The 27,405-nt window shown below is 40.4% G+C and overlaps 1 protein-coding gene across 3 annotated transcripts in view; it reads left to right on the forward strand.

Moving 5' to 3' along the window:
- The window catches only part of PTPRG (protein tyrosine phosphatase receptor type G), a 715,161-nt gene that overhangs the window by 168,968 nt on the left and 518,788 nt on the right, over positions 1 to 27,405 (forward strand). For all 3 annotated transcript variants that reach the window (XM_081285863.1, XM_081285862.1, XM_081285864.1), the window contains exon 2: positions 8,543 to 8,647. In XM_081285863.1, coding sequence (XP_081141989.1) covers positions 8,543 to 8,647 — 105 coding nt within the window. The remainder of the gene's footprint in view (positions 1 to 8,542; positions 8,648 to 27,405) is intronic.

The following is a 27,405-nucleotide window of genomic DNA, read 5'->3' on the forward strand; positions in this document are numbered from 1 at the left end:
AAATTCATGTAGCATTTTGTTGCTAATTGGGAATAAGGTCCAGATCTCCCGTTAAAAAATAAAAGACAAACTGGGCTTGATGTTGCACGCCTGTAATCCCAGCGACTGGGGAGGCTGAGGCAGGAAGATTGCAAGTTCAAGGCTAGCCACAGCAACTTAGGCCCTAAGCAAATTTGGGAGACCCTGACTCAAAAAATAAAAAAACATAAAAAGGGCTGGGGATGTGGCTAGTGGTTAGGTGCTCCTGGGTTCAATCCCCAGGACCCCCCACCCCATACACACTCACAAAAAAAAAGAAAATCCCCAAACAAAGATGACATTCGGTTTCTCCCCTGCCTTTTCCTACTTTGGAAATTCTACCTGCTTGTACACACACACACACACACACACACACACACACAGGATAAAACATCTGATGCATGGGTAGGTTCAGTATGGTGGCCATGCAATCTCTGGGCTGGATCCCCCACATTTTTCAGATGTTGAAAGAGATGCTGCAGTTGTCAAACTGGAAGTACCTATCCACAGCCCGGGACATTTCCACAATGCTCTCCATGAACATGCTTCAATTTCTGGATAAATAACAGAATCAAGAGACTTGATTCATTTCAAACCACAGGATAAAAACAGACTGTCTCTGTGTGAGTCTGTCTGTGTGTCTATCTACCTACCTACCTACCTACTTAGAATACTCAGTTGAAACCAAGGGCACTTTACCACAAACTACAGTCCCAGACTTTTTTAAATTTTGAGACTGGGTGTTTTAAGTTGTGTAGGTCCTTGCAAACTGGTTGAGGCTGGCCTTAAACTTGGCAATCTTCCTGCCTCAGATGCCCTAGTCCCTTGGATTACAGGATTACACTATGCTCGAAGGGGTTGTTATATTTCTATGCGATGTTGTACAGTTTTTAGAAGCTGGGGGTATATATTTTTTTTCTTTTTAAAGATGCTTTTTCTATGAAAGAAAGATATTTTCAGTTTCTTTACAAATGTATAATGAGCCCATTCATTATAAATCAATTTTCTAAGTGTGCTTTTTCTAGACCTGTTGGAAATATGTGTGTGTGTGTGTGTGTGTGTGTGTGTGTGTGTGTTAATTTCATAAGTTTTTAAACTATGAGAGTTAATAGCAGAGGGATGGATTTTTCTTTTTTGGGGGAGGGGGTCCCTTTTTAGTCCTTATTTCTTTAAAAAATGGGTTCTACCTTTTTGGGTCTACATTATTTTTTAATAAACTCACAAGAGAAACTCAGTATTTTGCTCTCCCACCTGACAACTCATTTTTACAAGGGCAGTTTGTGTTTCTTTTGCTCCTTGGGATACAACATTGCTGTCTGATTCCTTTTCCTTTTGCCTCTGAGTTTTAGTAATTCATTTTACTTATCTCAAAAACAAAACAAAAAAAGAAAGAAAGAAATCATGGCTCTATATTAGATCTCTTTATCACTTTAGATGATGAAAAAATTTTCTTAGTTGAGACAATAGAGACATTTGAATATGATAAAATTGGCAATCTACTGTAATATTATCTATTGTATTTGAGGTTAACTCAGTATCACAAACAGCTAGGAGGACCGTTTGTAATGCAGTAGTAGAACACACTTCTTGATCCTACTATTTGGGACACTCACCAAGTACGTTTTTAACACAATTAATTGAAACACAGGCACAAAGGAAATGAGAGGCTGATTGGAATATTTAATTACTTTTAACTATAATTTGATCCTTTTGCCTATTGTAGGCACAAAAAAAGATAAAGATATATTCATTTCAGACTATTGTGTGGGATTTCATGTTCTTAAATGCTCTTTAAAAATTTGGAGAAAATTGTGCTTGAATGCAGATTTTGCCGTCCTTGAGGGATCTTTAATTTGTTTGTTGTATGAGCAGTTATAATAGATATAAACAGCCTGCTTCACTGCTTGTCTGCCATTCTGAAAATCTGTATTCCGGACTCGAAAATGAGAGTGCCTATTGCTTATTTTTAGTGGGCTCGTTTTTGGCAGTGACTCTGGAGGAAGAAAGAAAACTCTTGATGTGAGTGTGACCTGTCCATCATCCTAAGTAATTCTACATTCTGGCACAGGGGCCTCAACACTTCTGTGTTCGGCTGTTTTCCGGTTTGGTGTTTGGGAGTTGAATTATTCTGCCCAGCTCTTCATCCTGTGGAATGATCTAGAAGTGGCTATGGGGTGAAGTGGAAATAACTTCATGTATTAATGCTGTAGTTGGCTTTGGGCCCAAGATGTCCAGTCAGGTTGTAGAAGGAAGTTTGGGATGTTCTGATTATCTGCCTTCACCTATGTATAACCTGTGCCGTGTGCCCACTTTTCCCCACGGAAGATCAAGACAGCAGAGATCAAGTGGACGTTGTGGGTCTGTCCAGGATGATGAAGGACTACAGTGAGTGGTTCTTTTGAAATCTTTGGTGGCCTCTTGTCTTCTTTTCTTGGTGGACATCTTGGACTTCTATTCCCATTCCCGTATACAAATGCACATAGAAATGGACCGCCTTTGTCAAAAGAAAATAGGGCATTGTACTCTCTAATTTCCATTATGGAAGAAAAACGTTTTCCACCCCCATGTAGTGACTTTATTATAATCTAATCCGGACTCAGTGATTCTTGCTTCTCTCTGGTGGGAAAACCTAAGAACTGCATGTCAAGAACATTATTTAATATGCCCAAAGGGGCAAGGCTCTTAGATGGAAAAAGGTTCCCTACAAAATATCAAAGATTTAACACAGCTTGAAGTACCCCCCCAACCCACCCACCCCCAAGTCAAAATATCTGTGAAACACTGAGAACACTGACTACACAGAATTCTCCTGAAGATCCAGTTTAGGCAGATGGGTTACACATCTGCTTTAATATTCCCAGAATAAAAACATTTATTCTTATAAACTATGTCCGGTAGCTGTGGGAAATTAAATCATGCACATAGGAAGCAGTTGCGTTGATATCTTCAGTAGTAGTGTATTTTTATAGGAAAGGATTGGGCCTTTGGGGCTGGAAACATTTTTATCTTTTTCGCTTCAGGCTGGAAATGAGGTAGGCTCCGTAGAAGTTCTGAGAGGAGATGGAGTTTCTGAAAACTCCCTGATGAAAATACCTGTCACTCATTTAACTCTCTGCCTAGCAACCAGGTTGACTTAAGATTCCTCTTGCTGAGGGAGATGTAAGCATCCCTGGCTAGTTAATACTATTGGTTTTGAAATCTCCGCTTTCATCTTGTTGGAATTGAGAGACCCAGATTCTCCTGGAGGATGGGAGTGGCTGGAATCTTCCTTGCACATGATCCAACCCTCAAAGGCAACTTTAAGTTCAAAATTCCTTATGCTCTGGTTTGTCACCTCACCAAGGGTGTGTGTGTGGCGGGGTGGGGGTGGGGCGCAAATAATACTAGAATTGACCACTTTGAAGAGATATACAGCTGTGTATATGTCTCCATATATAACTGTTCTTCCAGTAAGTTGCAATGTTATAATATGATAAAAAGTCCTCCTGGGCTTTCCTTTGACAAATGAATTTAGCTCCATAAACCATAGTGGTTTGGTGCTGTAGAACCTGGTCGAATAACATGTTTGCATAACCCAGTCCTCCCTCCCATGATAACCATAGGCAGATTTACGCTTATTTTCTGTTCTGAAGTGAAGCTACATATATTCATAAGCATGCTCCATTTTTAATTGTGTAATTAAGTTGCTGACATAAGCAACTATGCAATTTCACATTAAGGTAAGGATTCGTAAAGGCATGCATTTGCATAATTTAATTTTCTGCACAGAAGATATTGAAAATCAATAGCATGATTCATAGCCATACCATATCATTGCCATGCCGCCATCGGTTGGCTGTTTGAGCTTAGGAAGGTACAAAGAGTATTAAAATTGATTTGAATTTGGTGTGCTGACTCTGTAGCTTTACTTGGGAACCACAGACTGTTTCTATTTGCAAATCTTCTGTTCCTTGCCAATACAATATGAAGTTGTTTAATATACTCTATATACATTTTGACTGCTTTTCAAATAATAGTTTCTAGAAAATTGTTATTTTTTTTAGAATCATGTTATTATTAACTGAAGTGCATTGAGGAGAGAACTTAAAATTTTGTTTTAATTTATGCAGCAATCCAGTAACACATGATGATGTTTTTATTGGGGGTTGGGGTAAGGAATCACACATTACTGACAGATGTAATAAAAGGGAAAACTAAATATAGACACCTTTAATGAATAATTTATGTGTTGAACAAAACAAATCTGGTGCCAAGTGATAGAGTCCTTGGCTACACTGTTCCTTTCTGCATGGCCTCCCTGAGGGTTTGCTTATTAGGTAGTCAGGATGGTTCCTGCTTCAGATCTTTCTGAAGGAGAAGGTGGCGTTTTTGTTATGTATGCACACACATACACATACACATACACATACACATACACATACACATACACATAGTGTTACATCCTCTACCTGCCAGAGTAGTCGCCTTGGACTTTTCTGTCATTCATTCATTCACTCACTATTCATGAACACACAGTATGTGGGGAAGCTCCATTCTGGGGGTGTTTTGGCAGTAGTCCAGGAAACACATGCGCTTTTCCTGGGTCCCTTGAGTCCTTCAGAACCCATGGAATATGGCTTTCAGAAGCAAGTTTTCCTGCCCAAGCTGCCCTGGTTATGTGAAACACACCTTGTACTTCAGTACTTTGAGGGAGAGTGAGCAAGACAAGGGGGACCCATCTCCCTTGGGGTGGCCCTCAGCTCTTCTGTTACTACTTGTCAGCTAGGCTGTGTTCGACATTACGGCAGCTCCTGTTTTGTCCCAAGAGACCCATCTTTAGACAGGCAGTTTCTGCTGCTCAGCTCAGATCCATGTTCCCTATGTCACTTGGAAGGTGACTGCCCATTACGGGTATTGAGTGCATAGGGGAGGATCTTATGGTGTCAACTTCTCTGTTTCTTCAACTGGATATATGTTTGTGGATTTGCTTTTGCATTAATAATTTAGTTTGCTTCGGGAGCTGGTTAAGGGTGGGACCTCAAACCTGATGGCCTCAATGCAAACTTCTTCAAGGCTATTGGGATACAGGTCCTGATCTAAGCAAGGGGCCTGGAGATTTGGGCTCACCTGACTCAGCTGTGGACCTGCCACTGGGCAGCACTGATGCTCCTCCAATACGAGACCTTCCTGGCAGTCTCTGTGCACCTTGCACTACCCTGATGATCCCAGAGGTTCTGGGAATCGGGGGTAGTGGGGATTACGAGTCTGAGTTCCATCAGAGCATGGGGAGGAATTAATATCCTTGAAGAACACCCCATTCCTTCCTTAATTTCCCACCTGGTTTGTTTGTGAGCTTTCAGGTTAGAACTCTGTTCTTGCTCAGTTTGGAGCCATGTTTTGGTCAGTTCTGCAGCTGGCCAGCTCCCCCTGTGCTCTGCCAACCCTGCAACAGTGTGAAGCCTTTGGCTGTGAAGTTACAGACCTTGAGGACAAGAGTTGGGAATGTCAAAGATAAGGGCGACCTTAGGCCCAGCTCCCTTGGGACATTTGCTGGTTTTTATCTCTGGCTTTAATGTAGAATCACACTGAGGCAGAAGCAGTTTTTCATTCCCACAGCCCCAGCTACCCAGAATACTGAGGCAGGAGTTTGGGGTTAGCCTGAGCTACATAGCAACACCCAAAACTGCTGTCTTAGCTCCACCCCAGACCACTTAAATCCAAATTCCAGGGTATAGTTTTGTGTTTTTTCCTCTCCCCTTTTGATATAAGGGATTGAACCCAGGAGTACTCAACACTGAGTTGCATCCACAGCCCTTTTAAAAATTATTTTTAAAAAATTTGATACAGGGTCTTGCTAAGTTGCTTAGGACCTTGCTAATTTGATGAGGCTGGTGTTGAACCTGGGATCCTTCTGTTTCAGCCTCCTAAGCTGCTGGGGTTATAGGCGTGTGCCACCACACCTGGCTTTTTTGGTTAAAAGCAGTTCAGACCACTATTCTAATAATGGCCCTTTATGAATGGAGAAATTGGCAATCAGAAGTTGAAGCAACTGTTTACAAGACACTGTGGGTCTCACTGGGGTATCTTTTGCATGTGAGAAAGAGAAAAAGACACTTGAACAGGTAATTGGTTCATGAAGCTATAAAGCCACAGATAGGGCTGGCTTTAAATTGCCTTTGTCCAGGTCATAGACATTATCAAGAGTGTTCATCTATAGGTTTGCCTCCTCTGACTTGGTTCCATTTTTTATCTCCTCTGTTGATACCTTACTTGATCCTTGGCCACTCTCTCAAGGCTCTGGGCTAATGTTATAACACCTCTAGAAGGAAAGAAGAATCTCTGATTGGCTGATATCCCTAGGCCAGGATGCATCAGTGGGAACAGGGAGATGATATAATGATTGACAGGCTGAAACCAAACAAAGTCTATCGCTAGAGCTGGCAAGATTGGGGATGACAGGGAGTGGCTGTCCAATCTGTAATACCCACTTAGGTTTATTATTGCAAATGAGGAGACTGTGTAGTAAATTTCTACTGTGTTGTTAAAAGGAACATCCTTAGGTCAATTGAATTTAGCAGAGTTTATTTGAACAAAACCAAAAATGATTTGTGGATTGAGTGGGTTCTGAGAACTCCAACCAATATGTGATCCGACGGCATTTGTAGGGAAATGAAGGTGAGACAGAGGAAAAACAACAACTTAACAGGCTACAGCTTAGTCAGTCACCTGGTTGGCTGGTTACCCATTAATTGTTTGCAATCTAATATTAATTGGCTGCAGGTGCTTCTGCACCCAGCCAAAGCTCAGTTACTGTGGTTAAACTTACATGTAGGTGTGGTCTCTTGGCCTCAGTCTAAATCCAGGGCCACTTACAAAATGTCATTTCTTTACAGGCATTTAAAAAGCATTGTATAATCAGTCGTTTTTACTCCTTTTGTGTGGACACAACAAGAAGAGTTAATTGACAGAACTTACTTAAAGCAGAGAAAATAGGCAAATAAAAAAGTTTCCCATATGCAAAGAACACAAATAATCCTAATGATTAATAATTCAGTTTATTTTGTGGAGGGTTAATGGATTAGGGGACTAGAATGTGAGAAACTTAACTTTTGACCTCTAGAAGCTCAAAATGGCCAACTTCCTGGGGCTCTGAAGGGTACATCTCGAGAATTGCAGGATACATTGGATGATGGGTACCTAAGCCTTCATTGTAGTTTATGGATGGGTAGTAATTTAATCAGGACCAGTGAATAAATATGGGGATACTAGGTCTACTGTTTGGTTATGTTTTGGGGTTAATCAGATTCCCCCTTTCCTCTAAAGGGCTCATACTCTACAGAATCTCTCTGCTCAGGCATTACTTGTGTTAAAGCTTGTCTGTGCACTTGAAGTGGAAGCACAAAGTACTTCTTTTTCCTGATTTTTCTGTTCCAGCCTGTCACATCCTCATCAAAGCTACATCATAATATTATTATTATTGACGAATTTGGAATGGAAAATGTATTGTGTTTTCCCGTGGCTCTCTTCATCTTAAATTGAATATACAGTTCCTCTCCCCGTTTTCTTTTACTTTTGCAAAGCACTTGATTTTGTTTGGGTGGATTTGAATATTAACATCGTCAGGTGGTGGGTATTGTTGGAGTATAATTCTGTTTCATTTTGGATTCCGGGCACCTGTGATATTTCTCATCTAATATATCAGTGCATTCAGGTGTGGATTCACAACAAGAGAAATTTGCATCCATGAAGAGGCTGGGAGAAGGGTCTTTGAACACAGGAGCAGGCAGATGGGAACTCTTCATAATGGGGTTGAATATTTTTGCTTTTGCTTGACGGATCCGATTCATTTCGAGTTTTCCAAAAAATACATCATTAAGTGGTGTTTCTTTTCTGAGATTGTTGCGGGGGCTTCTTGTTTCGGGGGCTCAGTACTGCAGGTGACTATTTGTGGGCCCAAGGGTGTGGAACACGGGTATGCACCACGGGAGTCATTCTCGTGTCACACTGTGCTTTCTTTGGGTGGCATAGGCCATGATACCCTGGTCTCCATGCTTACCTATGGGTCCTGGGACCAGTATGTGTTTCTGAATTTTTTCCTCTACTTATAAAACAAGTAGAATGAGCCCCAGCTCTGTGAAGATCACATAGGACAGGGGAACTGGGCTTATCGATGTAAGTAGAACCAAAGTCATAGAATTCCAGTTTTACTATTTATCTGACCTTGGGCCTGTGACAGTTACAACCACTTCTTGAAACTTCAGTTGGCTCATTGTTTGTTCTACTGCAGGGTGGTGTTTTGCAGACCAAAAAAAAAAAAAAAAAAAAAAAAAATAGTGCATACAAAGGAGTTAATGTCCTGTGCTTTTGCTACAAAGTGAAGGGCTCATGGTAAGCTGTTATTATATGAGCAGTAGTCATGATAATCTGTGGATTCTCCAAGGTCTTTGCTTCTCTGAAGTCTCTCAGATCTGTTCATGAGACCCCCTGTGTGTATGTGGTGGGGTGATGACTTTGTCTCACTGTGGGTCTCCTCTCCCACTTGCAGCGTTGACGGAAGGCTACGTCGGGACCCTGCATGACAGCAGACACGGCAGCTCAGTGCAGATCCGCAGACGCAAGGCTTCAGGGGACCCATACTGGGCCTACTCTGGTAAGTCACGCTGTTGGGATTGGCACTATAGGCATCTGGTCAAGTCTGGCTCAAAATCCTGCTTGTATCACGTTCACACCTGAGTTCTGTTTATTGCACCCTTTTATAGTTCACTACTAGTGAAGTTGAAAATCTTCAAACCTGTTTTTCTCAAGGTTGTTAATCTTTCCCACCTGTTTTCTCCCTCAATTTGCATTTATTTCTGAACTCATTCATGAGTTATTGTACCTAACTTGTGACTTTCCTGAAGATGCACCATTTTCTTTTCTGTTTCTTTGGTGGCTATGTTTTTCAGAGATCACAAATTGTAAGGCTGGTCTTCAGCTGCTTAAACTTCTGCTAAGTATTACAAAGCATTAGATATCTAAAACTAAGCGGAGACATGCTTTATTTTATGCTTTATCTTTATTTTCGAATCACTCTTGTTTGTGGAATTTATTGTAGTTCCGTAGACTGCAGTAGTTTTTATTTATATTTTGACTATTAGCCTTTGAGCCAGTGAAATGAGAGATCCTTGCTACAGCTGTGTTGACAATTATATTGGAAATAATTTTCTTTCATTTTAAGTTGGGAGGAATAGAGATATACCATATGGAGACATTTTTACAACAGGGTCCCCACAGTTAACCAAAATGTGACTGGTGGATTGTGATTTCATAAAGAGATTGCAAAGCTCAAAAATATATGGAAAATGGATTATAGCTAATTAAGAAAGAATACTTGAGGAAGATAGACCACTTTGGAAATTACTTTGACACTGAAAAATTCGGATTGCTTATATGAAGGAGCTGAAAGTCATAGAGTATTAGTCTTAATAATAAATCTATGCATTATGCAATGTTGTTGCATATAGAGCCGAAAGCTCTCCTTTCATCGTGAATGCTCTGGTTTTAAATTCTGAATTTCCGCCTGCAAATCCTGTTAAATTTGTGTCAGTGTAAAATTTATAGGTCTGATCTTTAATTACACCTTATCTATTGGCTTTTTGCATCCTTTTGTCTATTGATAAATCTCCTGCCCCTACAGGGAGAAAAGCCTATCTGTTTTGTTTTGCTCCTAGCAGATAGTGATTCTGAAGTCTTCCATCACATCCAGTTCTCTGTGATTAGAATTATCTAATTAGAGCCTTTTTGTCACCATTTCTGATAAATGAAGGAAATTGGGAGATGAAGGCCAAAATTACATATATATATATTATATAGCTTCATGCCAAGAAACCCAAAGAAAATTTATCATTTTGTTCTTTTCGGCTCTGATATCAGTCAGGAAGAAGTGTAAAGTGGCCTGCTATTTACAGTTCGTCAATTTAGAATGATAATGCTGTTACTCAGGAAATTGGAAGTTATATCCTATCAGCATCTCCAATTGCCATTGAGGCAAAGAAAGGAAAGGCCTAAAACTTCTCTCTTTATTCAGTTAAGAATGGACATAAGCGATGCTATCTTTGGGATGGAGGCATGATTGATGTCCTTCTTTGGGTGGGCTTAAACAGCCTCTGTTTGGTCCCCGTGGAATGCACGGTGTCTGGATGTGGGTACCTTGTCTGCCAGTGGCATAAGTTGAGGCACTGGCACACTTTTTCTGAAAAGACACATCTTGGACTTTTCGGGTCACGTGGTCTCGGTTTCAGCTACTCAGATTGGCTGTTATGGGGTCGGAGCAGCCACAGAGAGTACAGGGCTGTGTTCAGATAAAACTTTATGAATTTGAGTTTTGTTGAATTTGTCTGTGTCAGGAAGTCCTGTTCTTTCAACTTTTCCACCCAACCATTTAAAACTACAATAAAGCATTCTTTCTTCACAGGCTGTGCAAAAACAGGTTTCTGGTTAGATAGGGTTCACAGGCCCACCGCTTGTCAACTCTTGTTTTAATTGATATTTTCTCTCTGAAATTCAGATTAGGATAGTGATTTGAGGAATCCTTCAGAGGCTATGAACTGGTTTGTTAGGTGTAATAGAGAAAATAAGGAGAGTGAGACAGATATCAGATAATGGTACAGATTGATATCCATATATCCTTATCGAAAATGCTTGGGAGTATTTCAGAGTTTTTTTGGTGGGGGGACAGTTTACCAGGTCAGCAGCACTCAACCACTGAGCCACATCCCCAGCCCAGTTTTGTATTTTATTTAGAGACAGGGTCCTGCTGAGTTGCTTAGCACCTCGCTTTTGCTGAAGCTCCCGCTTTGAATTCGCGATCCTCCTGCCTCAGCCTCCCAAACTACTGGGATTACAGGAGAGCGCCACCATGCCTGGTGATTTCAGGTTTTGCAATATTTGCATATATAAAATGAAATGTCTTGGAATTGAGAGCCAGGACTGAGCATGAAATTTATTTGTTTCATATGAACCTTATATAGACAGCTTGAGGCTGATTTTATAGGACATTTTTACTGTGTCTGTGTTTTGACTGGGCTATGTCACAAGGTCATTATGGAATTTTTACTTGTTGCATCATGTTTGTTCTCAGTTTTGGGTCATGGAGATGTTTAGATTTTTGAGTCAGGGATGCTTAACTTGTATGCGATCATCATGGGTGAGATGGTGCTTGCTGAGAATTCCACGGTCCCAGTAGTTATCACATGCCAAAGTGATGGTGGTACTGATTTCCACATCAGGAAGATGTGGGGTCCATCAGAGACACTTGGCCAATAAAGAAAGGGCAGGAAGAGTTGGAGCCTGTTATTTTTTGGCAGTTCAACAACTTAGAACTATAGCACACCCTGATGTAGGATTAGTAGTTGCACATGTGAATTTCAAGGTATAAATGTTGCTTGGCAAATAAGACTGACAAATGAAGTCAGGCTCTTGGCTGGGGGAAATGTTCTTAAATTTAGCTAAGCTGAAGCAGGCCATTCTGAAAGGTTGGATTAATGGTCCATACTTTATTTTCCTGTCTTATTCTCTGATTTCATTTGGTTTCTCCTACGATACTGTCTTGGGTGGCTTTGGGGGGTGTGGTGTGTGAGAGTATGGTTTGGTTTATTGGCTGGTTGGTTGGTTGGTTGGTTGGTGATGCTGGGGATTGAATCCAGGGCTTTGTCCATAGTAGGCAAGTGTTCTTCCAACTGAGCTATATCCCAGCCTTGAGAGTATATATTTTGTAGTCATATAGAGAGACCACGGTTTTATCAGTTAAGATTCTGCAAGTACATGTAGTTGCTCGATGCCTCAGTTTTCCCATCTGTGAAATGGGGAACGATTAACAGGACTTCCCTCATAGGGTTGTTGTGGGGTTGAGTTTAACATTATCAGTAAGTACTTATTGCTGACACTGTTACACGATTTGGCTGCTGTTGAAGTTGTTCATCAAATTCTCTTTGGGCAGTCGTGATTGACAGTGGGTCAATTACTAGGTAATACTTAGAGCTAGTACCCAAGATTCATTCAGCTGTTATTCATAAGAATTGTCTAGTTGGGATTTGGGGAATCTCAGTTTTTATCAATTAGGATTTTGGAAGGACACCTAATTGCTTGCAGCCTCAGTTTCCCCATTTGTGTTGAGCCTTTTCCACAGCATTCTCAGTGGATTCTGGTGATCCTTCTGTTGGGATGCACTTGGGAGCAGGGAAGGCCAGTGAAGAGGGTGGTGTTTTGGGGACTGGGTCAAGGTGACCAGTGGTGTTGCCTGGTTTGGGTTACAGTGTTCTGCTCCTTAAGTCACCTTTGTGTGGAGTGAAGCTTGATTGATATTGACTCTGTTATTCTGATGACATCCCTCCCAGACCTGACAGATAATTGCATGAGGTTCTGATCGTGTATGGCTTGGTTTTGGGACATCTTCCATATCACCCATAGTTCGTTAATATTGGGATAACACTTCACTTCTCGTTTTAGGACGAGCCTAGCTATTTCATTTCCCCTGTGTCACTTTAGATAATGGAGACATCTACTTATCTTTGAAATGTCAAAAAACTTTGCTTTCATAGTCTTATCCAAGTATTCCTTTGTGAACACCTGCAACTTTAGCAGAGGGGACTCTGGATGGCAGAACCTGTTCAGTTCTGTCATAGTCATCTATATGGGTCACCTTTGTGGTTCTTAATTTAGTCTCCTGTACAAAGGGATCATAATATCAGCTCAGTGGGAGAAAAAAATCATCCATCAGGTAGATAAGAAGATATTATTGTTAACTCTTAGTAATAGGAGTATAATTTCAAGATTGATTTATATGTCCTTGGATTTCTCTTTTCACATGCTGACACAGAGCGGGAATCAAAGGGAATGATCCTTTAATATATTTCATGTAGAATGACATCAGGAAAAAATACAATAGTTTAAAAACATATCTCAATGGGAATATTAAAACAATTTCTCTTCTGTTTGTTTTACCCAGCTAAGATGTAGATACTTTTTCTCTGTGACTTGAAGTGATGACAGCTCATGAATTTTTGGAGTTTTCCCAGAACTTCTGTAATTATTACACGAAAAGTAACACATGTTGGGTACGTCACTGTTGCTGGAAAGAGGAATGAGAAACAAATCTGGGACAAGCCAACTGGAAATTCAAGGCATTTTTATAAAGCAGTTTCTCTTTTCTCCCTCAGATACTTAGAGAAAAACAGGTGTGGTCTCCGCCACCCCATTTCCCCCCACATCTTTAATACTCTACATCTCATGTTCCTTCTGTGTTTAAAGAACTATAAAGTCAGGCAGGTGTGGTGGTGCAGGCCTGTAATCCCAGCAACTTGGGAGGCTGAGGCGTGTTTGAGACCAGTCTTGGTAACTTAGCCAGTTCCTGTTTCAAAAAGAAAAAAATTAGAAAGGGCTGGGGATGTATCTCAGGGGTAGAGTATCCCTCGGCTCAATCCCTAGTACCAAGAAATAAAAATAAATAAAATAAAATAGAAACTTAATCAAGTCATCATTAGAAGAATCCAAAATTGAAGCATGTATTGACCTTTGCAAAAGTTCTGGCATTGGGGTTAGATGAAGGTCAAGTGGCCTAAGAGGCATGCCTTCCTAAACCAGGGGACATGCATGGTCGATGACTTGCTCAGCTGTCATCGGGAGATAAATGGACACACTTGATGGGATGACTTGGAGGATTTGATGTATGCCAGCACGTGGTATAATTTTTGGTTTGCACCCGGCCTATCAATTATATTCCACCCCACTATGTGTTCATGTGAACATCTTGTTTTGTAGCAAGATGCAAGTATGTGTGTGTTATTGCTCCTGCTAAATGTAGAATCTTTGAGGACAATGGTTATAGTTTAGGATACCTGGCTTCTCCTGCTGTGTCAGAACATCTCCTTTTGTGGATATTCGGGGCACAGTTTTCAAATGGACAGAGGGATGGACAGATAAATGAAGATCTTGACAGTCTGTGCTGAGGCACTCACTCTGGGGGGGTGGGAGGTCCTGCCATGAGCTTCTGATACAATAGAGGGTGATTCTCAAAAGCTTTCCCTGTTGGATTCCTTCCAGTAACAAGCTCCCCTGGTGAACTTAAAGATATAATTAAAATTCCTTAAAATTTCATTTCCATACCTATTTTTAAGAAGGTCTGTGCAGGGTAAATCAAAATATGCATGCCTGCAGATGTCTGCCTTTGTCATTAGAAGAATGGAAGGCACGGCAGAGTCCCCAAGGTTTAATGTTAATATTGTCAGATTATTTGCACCCCTCCTAAAGCCTCCTACGAAGTCTCTTAAGGGAATCACTCCCTAGAGAGCTTCTCTTCTTTGCAGTAGACATCTCTGCTGCAATAGAGCCACATCGCTGGGTAGAGATCAGCCTTGCATTCACTCTTGACCATCCCAGCCCCAAAGCTATTTTGGTCCTCCTTGATCCATCTTTCCCGAGTCTCCTTTATATTTTACTTTCCATCTTCTTTCCACGTCCATATTAATCCGATGACACTTTGTAAGTCAGAGTTACTTGTTTGTCATGCTTGTTAACTGCTTATTCTCTGCCAGGTGTGCTATCACAAGAGGTACCAGAGCAGCTACTTTGCAGAATTGCTTCTGCCAAATCTCTACCTTTAAGGGTGGATAAGGAGGCTCACGGGCCTTTGAGACCTGAAACGCTCAGATGGTGACAAGGGAACTGGAAGTGGCTTAGTATATCCAGAGCATGTAGCAGGCCAAGGAAAGTTCAGGGATTAATGCAGAATATTGGATTTGGGATATGAAGAGGGTTGCAGTATTCCAGGGACCTAGAATTTCTTTCCAGAGGTATTAGGAAGTTATGAACACCGTTTGAGGATTGGTTGGAGGAAGGAAAAGTGTGAGAAGAAGAATGTTGAGAACTAATCATATTCCATGGGGATTTATTATTGCTTGTACGTGGAAGAGAAAGTAAAAGGAATTGTCTAGCCTAATCCCTGAGGGTGACTGAAGATAGTACTGCATTTAATTTAAAATGAGTGAAAGGAAACAGGAGAGTGGGATAGTTGTACAGTTTGGACTTGAACCAATTAAGATGCGTTGTAGTGTTCTGCCCATCCTGTGTTCTTGAGTCTCGTTGTTCTTTGAGTAGTACCTTTGTCTGTAATTAATCTTCCTCGATCCGTGTTCCTATCTCCATGTTTTGGGGGTAGGAGGTCCTCAAACTAGGGAACACATTGTAGGACAAACTGTCTTCCTGTTGGTATTCTTCTTCTTTTGTGTTCGATCTGTGTTAATAGGGATAAAAAGAATGAGTCAAAAAAAACTACATGGTCCCATATTCGTCAGGGCTTTCAGTATATAAGGGAAAAAAAATGTGCCAACATTGGCTTTGGGGACCTTGAACTTGTCTCAGTACTGGGCCACTTTGCCTTTTTTTTTTTTCTTACCATTTGAAAGAAGTTGTTTTCTCAGCTCAGGTATTTTTTCCCTTCCTTCTCCCGAGCTGTATTTGAATCCTTGCTACTCCTGGAGCTAGTTTCATAAGCGTTTGTAAAGTTCACGGATGCTGATGGGTAGGAGGAGGAACTATTGTCCAATGTGGCGTTGGTATCAAGTGCTTTGCGTCCGTGATGATGCAGCAGTAATGGGGCTTTTGAAACACCAGCGAATGGAAGGCTGAGAATTTTAATGAAGCCTTTTTGGAGGGCTTTTTGGTAACATCTGTGAAAAAATTAAATATTGATAGTCTTTCCTCCAGCGCTTCTGCTTTTAGGGACTTATCTTTTAGATACACTTGTGCATGTCCCCTAAGTGGCACTGTGTTGAGCAATCTAAATGACCATCAGGAGGGATTTGGGTATTTATAGTACATTCTTATGGTGAAACACTTACCTAACAGCCACCAAAACAAAGTAGGTCGATCTAGAGGAGGAGTTAAGATAATATGGGTAAAATGGTCCTGTTCATGAATACAGTCGAGAATTTTGGAGACTGGCCACCAAAGTTAATTGTGGGGGTATTACTGAGAAGTGAGATGTATTGCATCTTTACATTCTTATTTCTAAAATTGTTCAATATTTTATGAAAGTATATCAAGAATCAAGTTTCTTATTACCAATATATCCATAATATGGAAACTTATATATATTATTTTAAAAAATACATAATATATTTCATTTTATTAATATATAAAATAAAGTATGTATTTATAGTGAAAAAATTTTTAGTTGTACATGGACACAAAACATTTATTTATTTATTTATATGTGGTGTTGAGGATCGAATCCAGTGCCTCACACATGCTAGGCAAGCACTCTACCACTGAGCTACAACCCCAGCCCCCATGTATTTATAGTTTGTGTGTGTGTGTGTGTGTATATATATATATATATATATATATATATATATATATATATGTGTGTGTGTGTGTGTGTGTGTGTGTGTGTGTGTATGTATGTGTGTAAAATGTATATAATTTTTTTGGGGGGGTACCAGGGATTGAACCCAGAGGCACTTATCTTCTGAGCCACATCCCCAGGCCTTTTAAAATGTTTTTATTTTGAAAAAGGATCTCACTTAATTGCAGAGGGCCTTTCTTAGGTTTAGGGCTAGCTTTGAACTGTCAGTCCTTCTGCCTCCCAAGCCCCTGGGATTACAGGTGTGCGCCACTGTGCCCAGTTTAAGAGGGAAGCCAGAGGGAAAGCAAAAGCCTTTTTCTCTCTTTAATTGGCTGTATCTAGTTTTTTTTTTTTTTTTTTTTTTTTTAAGGTGGATGTTTTCACCGGCAATTCAAATTTTATAAAACGCTGATACGAACCATGCAGAAATTAATGAACTGATATTGACTCAGTGTGAAAATGAACATGGAGATTTATTGGGCAAAGCAGTAAATATTGACCCAGGCAGAGATAAGGTCAATATTTACTTTGACATTACATAAATTCTTATATTCATTAATCTATAAGTTTAGTGGATCTACAGAAGGCACACAGAGAGTTATATCTAAGTATATATTTTTCATATCTGTGATGGATCAAAGTCAAACATCTTTCTTTTTTTTTTCCTGGTTGTAAATTTGAAATGATGATTTTTCTCTCACCTTTGAAACTGAGTTCTTGGGGAGAGGCCTGGAGGAAGTGTGGCGGGGGGGAGGATGTGATTAATTTAAATGTTGGGAGGGAAAGTATACCTGGCCCACTATGTGCCTAACAGATTCCCAAATGCTGTGTGATGTCCTTAAAGGCTGCAGGTCTTACTTTGTAACCTGACAAAATGTACTCATTTATTGTATCTGATTTGGTTCACAAAACCCACTTTCTGCTGATATACAACAAATGAAAATTTTGTCTTTCCCTCCAGATATTGTTAAGCTACCTTTTGTAGAATTTTCTTTTGACAAATAAAATATTATTGGTATGTGCCATGCTGGGTACCACTTTGTTGGTCCTTGTTGAAATTATTAAGTTGAAGTCTTCCTACTTTTCTTGGCAAGGTAGTCTTGATGGTAGTGTAACAAGTTAAGGGAGGGCCAGCCATAGTGACACACGTTTTTAATCCCAGCAACTTGGGAGGCTGAGATAGTAGGTTCACAAGTCTGTGGCCAGCCTTAGCAACTTATTGAGACCTTGTCTCAAAATACAATGGAAGGGGCCTGAGAATGTGGCTCAGGGTTAGTGCTTGCCTAGTACTGCCACGAATAAACAAAATAAGTAAAATTATGGGGGAGCTTTTTTACTGGATTGTGAACTTTTAATATTGCTAGAATGTAGCTGGATTAAGCATCTAATGTATGCATAAATTTTTTTCTTCTATTTCAATGCAGAAACTAATTCAATCACAAGGTTAAGTTGCTGGGATTAAAAATGTGTCTTACATGGTCTGTTCATCTGTTGAGTTAGTCAGTTGTCTGTTACTGTGACAAAAGGCCCAAGCCAATCAATTTACAAGGAGAAAGGTTAATTTGGTGCATAGTTTCAGAGATTCCTCTCTTGTTCTGGGCCCATGAGTAGACATTGCATCTTGGTGGTGGTGAGTGGTAAAGGAAGTTGCTTACCTCATAGTAGCTGGGAAGCCATCGAGAGGGTCTAGTATTCCCTTCATTGGCACTCCCTTAATGAGATAACTTCTTCCCAATAGATCCCAGCTTCTTCCCAATAGATCCATCCATCCATCCATCCATCCATCCATCCATCCATCCATCCATCCATCTGTCTTTTGGTGATGATCAAACCCAGGGCCTTAAATTTGCTAGGCAAGCACTCTACCACGGAGCTGTATTCCCAGCCCTTAGACCTTCTCCTTTTAAAGGTTTTACCTGCTTACAGCAATGTCACAGGTCAGTGACCAAGCCTTTAATACATCAGCCTTTGGGGGTGTTCAAGATCAAAACCATAGCACCTGGAGTCTTCTTTGAGTGACAGTGCTATGCTCCAGGGGTTTGTTGACTGATTCTAAAATGATCCTCACCTTTACCTCTCATCCGGTGGTACTCTTTTATGACCAAACCTATTTGAGATCAGCAGCCTTCAGACTTTTGTATTTGGGTTAATTTTCATGCTGTTTAAACAGAAATGTTTCTTTTACTTTAAACCCCATTTCCTATTACGTAACAAAGACCTATAGATAAAAAAAACTCACAGTAGTATGCACGTAGTTTAGAATCTTCCCTTTTTGTGAAATACTTGGTAGTAACTTTTGGAATACTCACTTTTCATTAATGCCTCTCTACCATATATTTTCACTAACTTTAACATTGGATGTGACTGTTGTGCTACAAGGATTTGACATAATAAATGTGATACAGTCATTTCTTCTTGCATGGATTTTTAATCAAAGAGAAACTCTGGTAGGGATACATCTTTAGCACCTTGTGATTACTTGCTAATAGCTCTTTCCACCAAAAAGCAATTGGACTGGCTCAGAGTCTTTAGCAGGGAGAGTATGTGAAAGGTTGACCATGTGCATTGTATCATTTCCTGGTACTCCTTCTATTTAGCAAGCCCTGCTAGTTTTCCATTTTGGGTGTGCTCTGTTTCCTATTAAAGTCTAGTTAAGACTTTATTAAAAGTGGGCCATTTTAAAGACAACTTTTATCTAAACAGTTGTGCAGCTGGTATTCCAGTTGGGTAGGCAGAGGTTTTCTTCTGTGGAAAGTCTTCTCAGCATCCTGGAAGGACTTGGAAAAGCCACCTGTTTCCTGCCATGCAATCAAACTGGTTTGCAATATAAAAAAATATAAAGGGTATGGAGATTCCTCGAATCGGTTTACAAATTAAGGAAAATATTTAGTGTCCTGATTCAGAAACCACAGCTCATTGTAAGTACTGGCTCTAGTATGTGTAAATAGGGAATAGTTACAAATCTTAACAGTTTACATGTGACCCCTCCCCTCTGAATTGCTGCTCTGCCACTGCTCAAGAAAACTGCTTCCTCTATGGTGGGGTCTCCTCAGGGTCCTGTAGTGGACCCCCACAGGCATCCCCACCACCCATCCCAAACCTCTGGTTCCTCAAATGTTTTAAATGTCCTCTCTGCATGTCACGATGGAGGGAATTTCAGCGAGCAATAGGTTGAGGGTCCTGGATGTGTTTCCAACCCTGTCCTCCACGTCTGGGCTTGAGATTGTCCAGGAAGTTGGGCAGGCCCTGGATACAGGTTTCTTGTACATGTTGCTTCACATTCTCCCAGTTTGCAGGCCATTCCCTGGGAGGAAAAATAAGCTCCTTTGGAAGCTGTGTGAAACTTTGCTGCTCCCAAAGGTACCATTTAGTAGCTCTGCTGGTTATCGCTGGCACTTCTCTCTGTCCCAGCCTTTCCTGTAGTTCCAAACGTCAGGACGTTGTTCTTCCTTTGAGCAGGGTGTACGTGCCATTAGTACAATCAGTATCGATTGGCTATTGAGAAATTTTTAGCAGGGAAATGAAACACAAACCTCTGCTGAGCTGCTCGACTCACATCTGTTAAGGATGAGCAAAGCCATTTTGGGGCTTGTTTCTGCTTCTGCAGCTCACGGTGCTAATGGGGGGTACTCTTTTCTCACTGTTGTTAAGTACATAGTCCCCACTCTCCTCTTGGGGAGTGGTTTTGACACTTTTTGAAGGTCCTGTGGCTTTTATGTTCTTACACCACCTCCTAATGAGCTGTCTTATAACAGCCTCTTCATGTACAGATTGCCCTTGCTCTCACCATCCACTAGGGCGTGAAGAGGAAGTTTCCACACTCACAGCCAATTGGGCCGCTCACCTGCTGTGCCAGAAAGAACTAGTGGAGGTTCCACTTCCCTTTTGTCACTTGAGTACACTGTCGCTCGCAACGCGACCAGGACTTTTTTTTTTTTTCTCTTAAAATCTCACAGAAGTCATTTCCAAGAGCAGGTTCTGAAAAAATAACCCTGACAGATATGGCTTAACAAGGCTGTTTGTTATCTCACGTGTCACAAGGAAACTCTGGGCCACCTCTTTGTCCTGACTCTGTCATCTGTAAGGTACACTTTCGTCTTCTGGATACTTGGCCCTGCTTTCGCAGATATGCTTGGTCTTTAGGATCACTTGGCTTTAGGAGTTCTAGAAGTTAAGTAGGTGACTTATCACGTCCAGCGATAGAAAAGTGTCCCTTTCTTGGTTTTAATTTAAAAGCAAGTAATAAGCACTACGCCCCCTGTGGAGTCAACCCATTGGCCAGACCCAGATCACCTGCTCAGGCTAACTATACCAGTTTCTGTCAAGAAGAAGGAGATTAGCATGACTGGCTTAGGCTGGTCAGGACTTAACTCCAAAGTCAGAGTAAATGGCTATTGGATAAATACCCTTTGGTTGCTGACACACTTGGCAACTTTTCCAGGTCTTTAAGGTTAGGCAACCCAACAGGGCTTCAGAATGAAGGAAGTTATAAATAAAGAAGCTTGTTTATTTTAGAAATAGAAATTTGATTTCAGAAGGCCGACCTCCTCATCGCAAATAATTTAAGTAGTAAATCTCTGAATTTGGAGTGCTTTATACTATTCAAGTTTCTCTGTCTACTTATGTAGCCAGGGGTCATATAGGTTGCTATCGAAATTTAAACTAATTAAAGTGAAATGAAATTTAAAATCCAGTTCCCCAGTCACACTGGGCACATTTCAAGTGGCTACCCGACTGCCCAGCCCAGGTGTAGAATGTTTTCATCCTTGCAGAAAGTTCTGTTGGACAGTGCCGTTCAGAGGATGTAGAAATTACAGAGGAGCCAGTAGGTGAACAGTTACTGAGCACTGACTCAGTCCCAGGCACTGGGCTGGTGTGCTGTTTCTTGTTTTTTCTTTTTTGAGACGGTTCTCTTTATGTTGTCCAGTCTGTTCTGCTACAACCTTGTGAGTAGCTGGGGCTTCAGGCACGGGTCACCACTCCTTGGCACTCTGTCTAAATTGATGTTCCTATCAATCCCCAGAGCTGTGCTCTTTTTGAGGAAGGGAAAGTGGCTTCTTGGGGAGCAAGTGAGAAACTTCCCACCAACTGTCCACTCTACCTTCCCAATCACCAAGACTGAATTTGGGGAGTGGGACATTCTCCTCAATGGAAAGCATGCGGTCCAGATGTTGCTTTGTGATCTTCCCGAAAAGCTTGCAAAATGCCCCAAGTATGCAAACTTCTAAGATCAGGGTGGCCCATGTTGATCCCCCCACCCCCCTTTGTGGGACTCAAGAAGTGAGGCTAAATTATAGCTCCTATGCATCATTTTCACCAAGGTTCTCCATCTTGGGCTAAATAAATCAGCAACTTAACAGTAAGTAGGGTGTTTTGGGCGATGGCCCATCTTCATTCATTGAGTCATTCACTGAGAAAGTATTATGAAGCACTGGCCAGGTGGCCAGCTGAGTTCTAAACACGAGATGGCAACAGAGACATATCATGAATTCCATTTCTACCTGGTGGAGATGGACATTGAAAAATACACAAAATTAATGTGCAGTCTCCTCACATAGTGCGTGAAGTAAGTCAGGTCATGCTATAGAGACTGGCAGAGGCCAGTCTGTAACCTGGAGAGATCTCTCTAATGAGAGCAAAGACCTAAATGTAATGAGGGACTGAGCCCTCTTTTGCATCCCATGGGGTGGGCATCCCAGGCTAAGGGAAGGGGGACAGACACTGACCTTGGAAAGATTAAATGATGATGTACTTCAATTTGTTTAAGTTTAGTTAGGCCTCATTCTGGAACCCTCTGTCTCTGGAGTTTGGGGAAAAAGTTTTCTTTTGTGCTGGAGAAGTAGTTCTCAATTAGGGACTATTTTGTCCCCTCTGGTAACAAACTTTTTTTTGTGTGTGGGGGGTGCATACTGGGGATTGAACCCAGGGGTCTCTTGCCACACAGATACACTGCCAGTCCTTTATATTTTACATTTTGATACAGGGTCTCACCAAGTTGCTGAGGATGACTTGAACTTGCAATCCTTCTGCCTAAGCCTCCTGAGTTACTGGAATTACAGTCATGCTTTATTGAGGCCGGCCCTTGAAAATATTGTTTTTTTTTTTTTTTTTTTGGTTGTGACAATTGGGGGTGACTGAGTAGGTAACTGGTATTTTGTGGTAGAGGCACAAAATCCTATTCAGCATCTTGAGATTCATAGAACGGTCCTTATTCGAAAGAATTATGTGGTCTCAAATGCCTAGAGTCCCAGGGTTGAGGAATCCTGGTCTAGAAGCTCACCAGAATTCATCCCTTCTGTGCACTTGGTCATCATGATGTTGTGAGAGTTAAACGTTGACTAACCAGTTATTGACCCAGATTTTTCCTTGAGTGAGTGTTGTGTGGCAAGAGCAGAGCAGACTATATTGTGCAGGAGGGCTGATACATTACAGTAGCAAGTGAGTGGCCCGGGATTCAGTCATGTCTCTGGAGAATGGAGAATCCAAATGGAAAGTTGTTTTTTTTTTTTTTTGAGAGAGAATTTTAATATTTATTTTTTAGTATTTGGCGGACACAACATCTTTGTTTGTATGTGGTGCTGAGGATCGAACCCGGGCCGCATGCATGCCAGGCAAGCACGCTACCACTTGAGCCACATCCCCAGCCCCCCAAATGGAAAGTTGATAAGCTGAATATTGCAGAAGTCACTGCATGAAACCATCATGGCATGAATCACACTTCTGATCACCATGAGAATCCTTCATCTCCTGTCATGTGGAGGTGACAAAGGATGGTAGTGGTGAGATTGCTTTTATCATTGTTGTGTTATTTTTGAGATCCCTGATGACTACTCATGTATCAACTCTTTGATCTAAGAGGCTGTTAGAAAATAATATCCATTTTAGTATCACTAACCATGAAGGACCCTGAAGAATCAGCTGGCCATGTTGTTGCAGTACCGTGAGATAATTTATAGTCATCCAGTGGTAAACCTTGACAAGTCACTTCAGGGCTGCGTGAGGAATAGCCACTTCTTAAAGGATATCTTTAACAAAGGGGGTGCAAAGGGAAATAGAACTATGAATGGTGACTGACAGATCATTTTTTTTTTGTCATGTGCCACCACCTTAATATTTGATGAGTTCCATCAATGTAGTAATGGCCACAGATTCCTCTCAAAATCAAGTTTTCAACATTGTGTCCAGGTTAGACCAAAATTGCATCTTGCTGGGGTTTAAAGGCAAGTCTGTTTATCTCTTCCTTTTCTAGTGCCTTAACTTTCCACAGCGCAGATTGGTCGTCATTGCCAGCCCTCTTGTACATGTGTGATTTTAAAGATGGATTCATCTGGTCACTGTTCCGGGAAGCTCAGAGTCTCTTTTCTTCTGAAACTGAAATTTTATTATCAGTGATAGCCACTGAAGGTCAAACATACCAAGACCAAATATGTTTATCATGCTGTTAACAGATAGACCCATAGGTCTATCTATTTCTAAGAGCTTGACAATGTATAAGATCATTCATATACCAGGGCCACCCAGAAATAAACACACACACACACACACACACACACACACACACACCCACACACTTAATTGGAAGGATAGTGTCATACCCAAGGATTGACAGGTCATCTTAAATTGTATGTAGATGTGTTATTCTAGCTCTCTCTGTTCCTGCAGTTAAAAGCTGAAATCTGGAAAATTGATGATGAAGGTTATAGGAGATGCATCTTTCTCCTGCTCTGGATTTTTTCCCAATCCAAAAATTATGGGACAATTTAGTTTGTGCAGTCCATACTGTTAAAGAGACTTCATTTTTTGGAGACATATTTACTTTTAAGTTTCTCCTATAGATTGTGAGTCTAACATCCCTGATTGATACTGCATTTTCCAGGTCTCCATCTATATAGAAAAGGGGTAGGTTTGGGATATCCCATTTCTCTGATAGAAATAAAGACTGCATTTTCAAAAGGAAAGATGGTGGCTGGGGTTGTGGCTCTGTGGTAGAGTTCTTGCCTAGCATGTATGAGTTCTTGCCTAGCATGTATCAATCCCCAGCACTGTCCTTCACTTCCGCTAAGAGGAAAACACTTGCTTATCAAGGATGTAGTGTTCAACCCCATTATTATGTTAAAACATTTTCTTAATTTAAATGCTAATAAAATAGCCAAAGATTATTAAAGCTTGCTATTTCAGAGCAAAAAGAATCACCACACCCCATTTCTTAAATGTTAATTTTTTAGTGGTCTGAGAGCTATCTCATGTTATTTTATTTTGCTCATATTTCCTTTTTGCTTATTTAAATACATGGTGATTTTCTTGTACTAAATTATTTTTTTAAATTCTCCTCACACTGATGATTCTAAAATGTATAAGATTCCTATGTAAATAATTTTCCTTACGTTGGCTTCCAACGAGTTCTGCCATTTGTAGAATGCTTTACAAAATATTAAGAGCATTTGTAGTGTTCTTTAATATTAATTACATGGTACTTAAGTATTCTATTTTTAATTAGGTAAAGCTTTGATAGAAAAAGTGGAACACACACACATTTTCACTGTTCAAAGACACTTTAGTGTATTGTGGAATACTTAACATGGGAGTAAAAAGGAATATTTGATACTTTATTTCTCTTCTCATTACAGAAAAGAATAGATTTATGTGTCAGGACAGGCAATATAATAATTAGAAATATATTAATTGAGTTTAGATTTTTGTCTGTAAAATAGTAGCCATAAATACAGTTATTAGAATCCATGTTTATGGTCTTGGAATTTGATTGAGACAGAGAGTTATTCATCAAAAAAGCCACCAGTCTCACCATTTATCACAACTGATCATGAATTTATATCTCTGCAACTCACAGGTGTGATGAATGTCTTCTTTTGGTAGGGACATTTACGACAGGAATTAATTTCAGACATTGGGAGACTTTTACAGTCATTTTAACTGTGGAGCCACCTAGATTTCAATAATTTCATTGGTTTCTTGGCATTCGTCTCTGGGAGGAGAGTCCTCTATACAAAACAGATATCATTAGTGCAGAATTGAGTCCTTCTCTGATGACCCGCCCTGCACTACTGATTCTATGTGGAAGTTTCTGGCAAGGAGCTGGGTACAGGTGGTTGGTTGCTCAGGGTGATTTCCCCAGGTCTGCACCTGAAAGATTAGTGGAGTTGGCTGTTAATAGGCCTTTCATGGAAGGAAGGTTTGGTGACCGAGGAAGATGGGGAAATGCTGAATAAAGACAGTAATGCTGCTTTCTTTATTGGAGGACATCTTGGCGCCTTTATCTGTACTCCTCATACAGAATTTGATGCTCTCCTTCACTGTGCACTTAGACATTCCTTTAAGAAAGAAAGGAGGGCTGGGGTTGTAGCTCAGTGGTAAAGTGCTTGCCTAGCATGTGTGTGTCACTGGGTTCAATTCTCAGCACCACATATAAATAAAATATAAAGGTCCATTGACAACTAAAAAAATATTAAAAAGAAAAGGAAAGAAAGAAGAAAATGTGTGTGTTGTGTGTGTGTGTGTGTGTGTGTTCAAGTGTGCAGCAGGTGGGAGGTAAGAGGTTGATTCTCCTGAGCTGGGTCAATGTCTGCTTTCATTAGTGAATTCCCAACAGCTCAAAATTGTCCTACCCTTGACCTTGAAATTTCCTTGTGACCAGGAAATTTCAGTCTGAAAAGATGAGTTTCCAGTGATTCCCACACTTAGCATAAAGTAGCTATAGGCAAGACTATGCCAGTGTACATCAGAAATATTTTCCTCTTTTATTTGTTTGAAATGGAACTTTTGTATATTAAAGAATTCCTTGGGGGATGGGACGCTGTTTAGTTTAATGTGATGAAAATCTGTGTTTAAATCACTATAAATGAAAACATTTACTCGAAATGACTATATTCAAATTTATGGACATGTTTTTATGTATTCCCTTCCTTAAGAGAGTGATGATGTATGAGAGTTTTATTTCATATTGATTTTGGGGATCATAAAATCATCGCCCCAAATGACTAGCTGAAAGGAATAATTCACCCCCCCCACCCAGTTGAATTTCTGATAACAAGAAATTAAAGACTTTAGTGAAGCTAGACCATGTGTGATTGGCTCTTAGTGGTGAGGGTCCCAAGGAAGATTAAGTTTGGAAATTTAATTTTCCTAGGGAAGAAATAGACTTGCAGATTATTTATAGAGGAAGAATACGGTAATGTGATTCTCTAATTTGTCCTTTCATTCTTTGTGACTGTGAAGAGTAGCACTTCCCTCCATTGGGAAAAGTGTGTCTGTTGCCCCATGTCCCCCAGAGAGGTAGGGGCAGAATCCCTCTTGGGGGAGAATCACAGGTATGAAATGCTAAGAGGTAACAATGACACAGGATAGTGTAGAATTTCTAACTGGTCAATGTGGCCATGATGTTTGACCTCCCAAGTTTTTGGAGATAATTGTAAAAAGCCAATTGTGGGCCAATTTTAACCCTTTCTTATCATTTGTCACAGCAAATGAGGTAGGTTGGTTTTTATTTCCCTTTAATTTGTGCTATGTAAGCCCTGGGAAGCTTGGGTGAGGTGGATTATAGTTTAGATGGAAAATGACTTTAAGGTCAGAGGTGTCAGTCTGTGTAATTATCGTTTGAGTTTAATATTGTAGGATGAGTGAGTGGATTTGTTTTTCGACATTGACTATGTTAGCAGGATTGTAGTTGACGGAATTTCTTTCCATTTATGGAAGAAATCTAATATTAATATTACAATATAATTAATATCACAATATAGTTAATATCACAATATAATTAATATTACAATATAATATTACAATATAATTGATATTAACATTACAATCCTGTTTTTTAAAACTATTTGAGTATGTTAGACGGCAGAATATGCATGTATATATACACGTGTGTATATGATATCCAGCTGTGTGTGTGTGTGTGTGTGTGTGTGTGTGTGTGTGTATACATACATTTTTTTTTGTGGAGATTGGGGCTTATTAGTTGAATGATTTTCTTAATTTTGCATAAATGTTCCCTGCCTCCCACATTTAAT

Source organism: Spermophilus citellus (genome assembly GCF_964194105.1).
Source record: "Spermophilus citellus genome assembly, chromosome: 3".
NCBI classification, from domain to species: domain Eukaryota; kingdom Metazoa; phylum Chordata; class Mammalia; order Rodentia; family Sciuridae; genus Spermophilus; species Spermophilus citellus.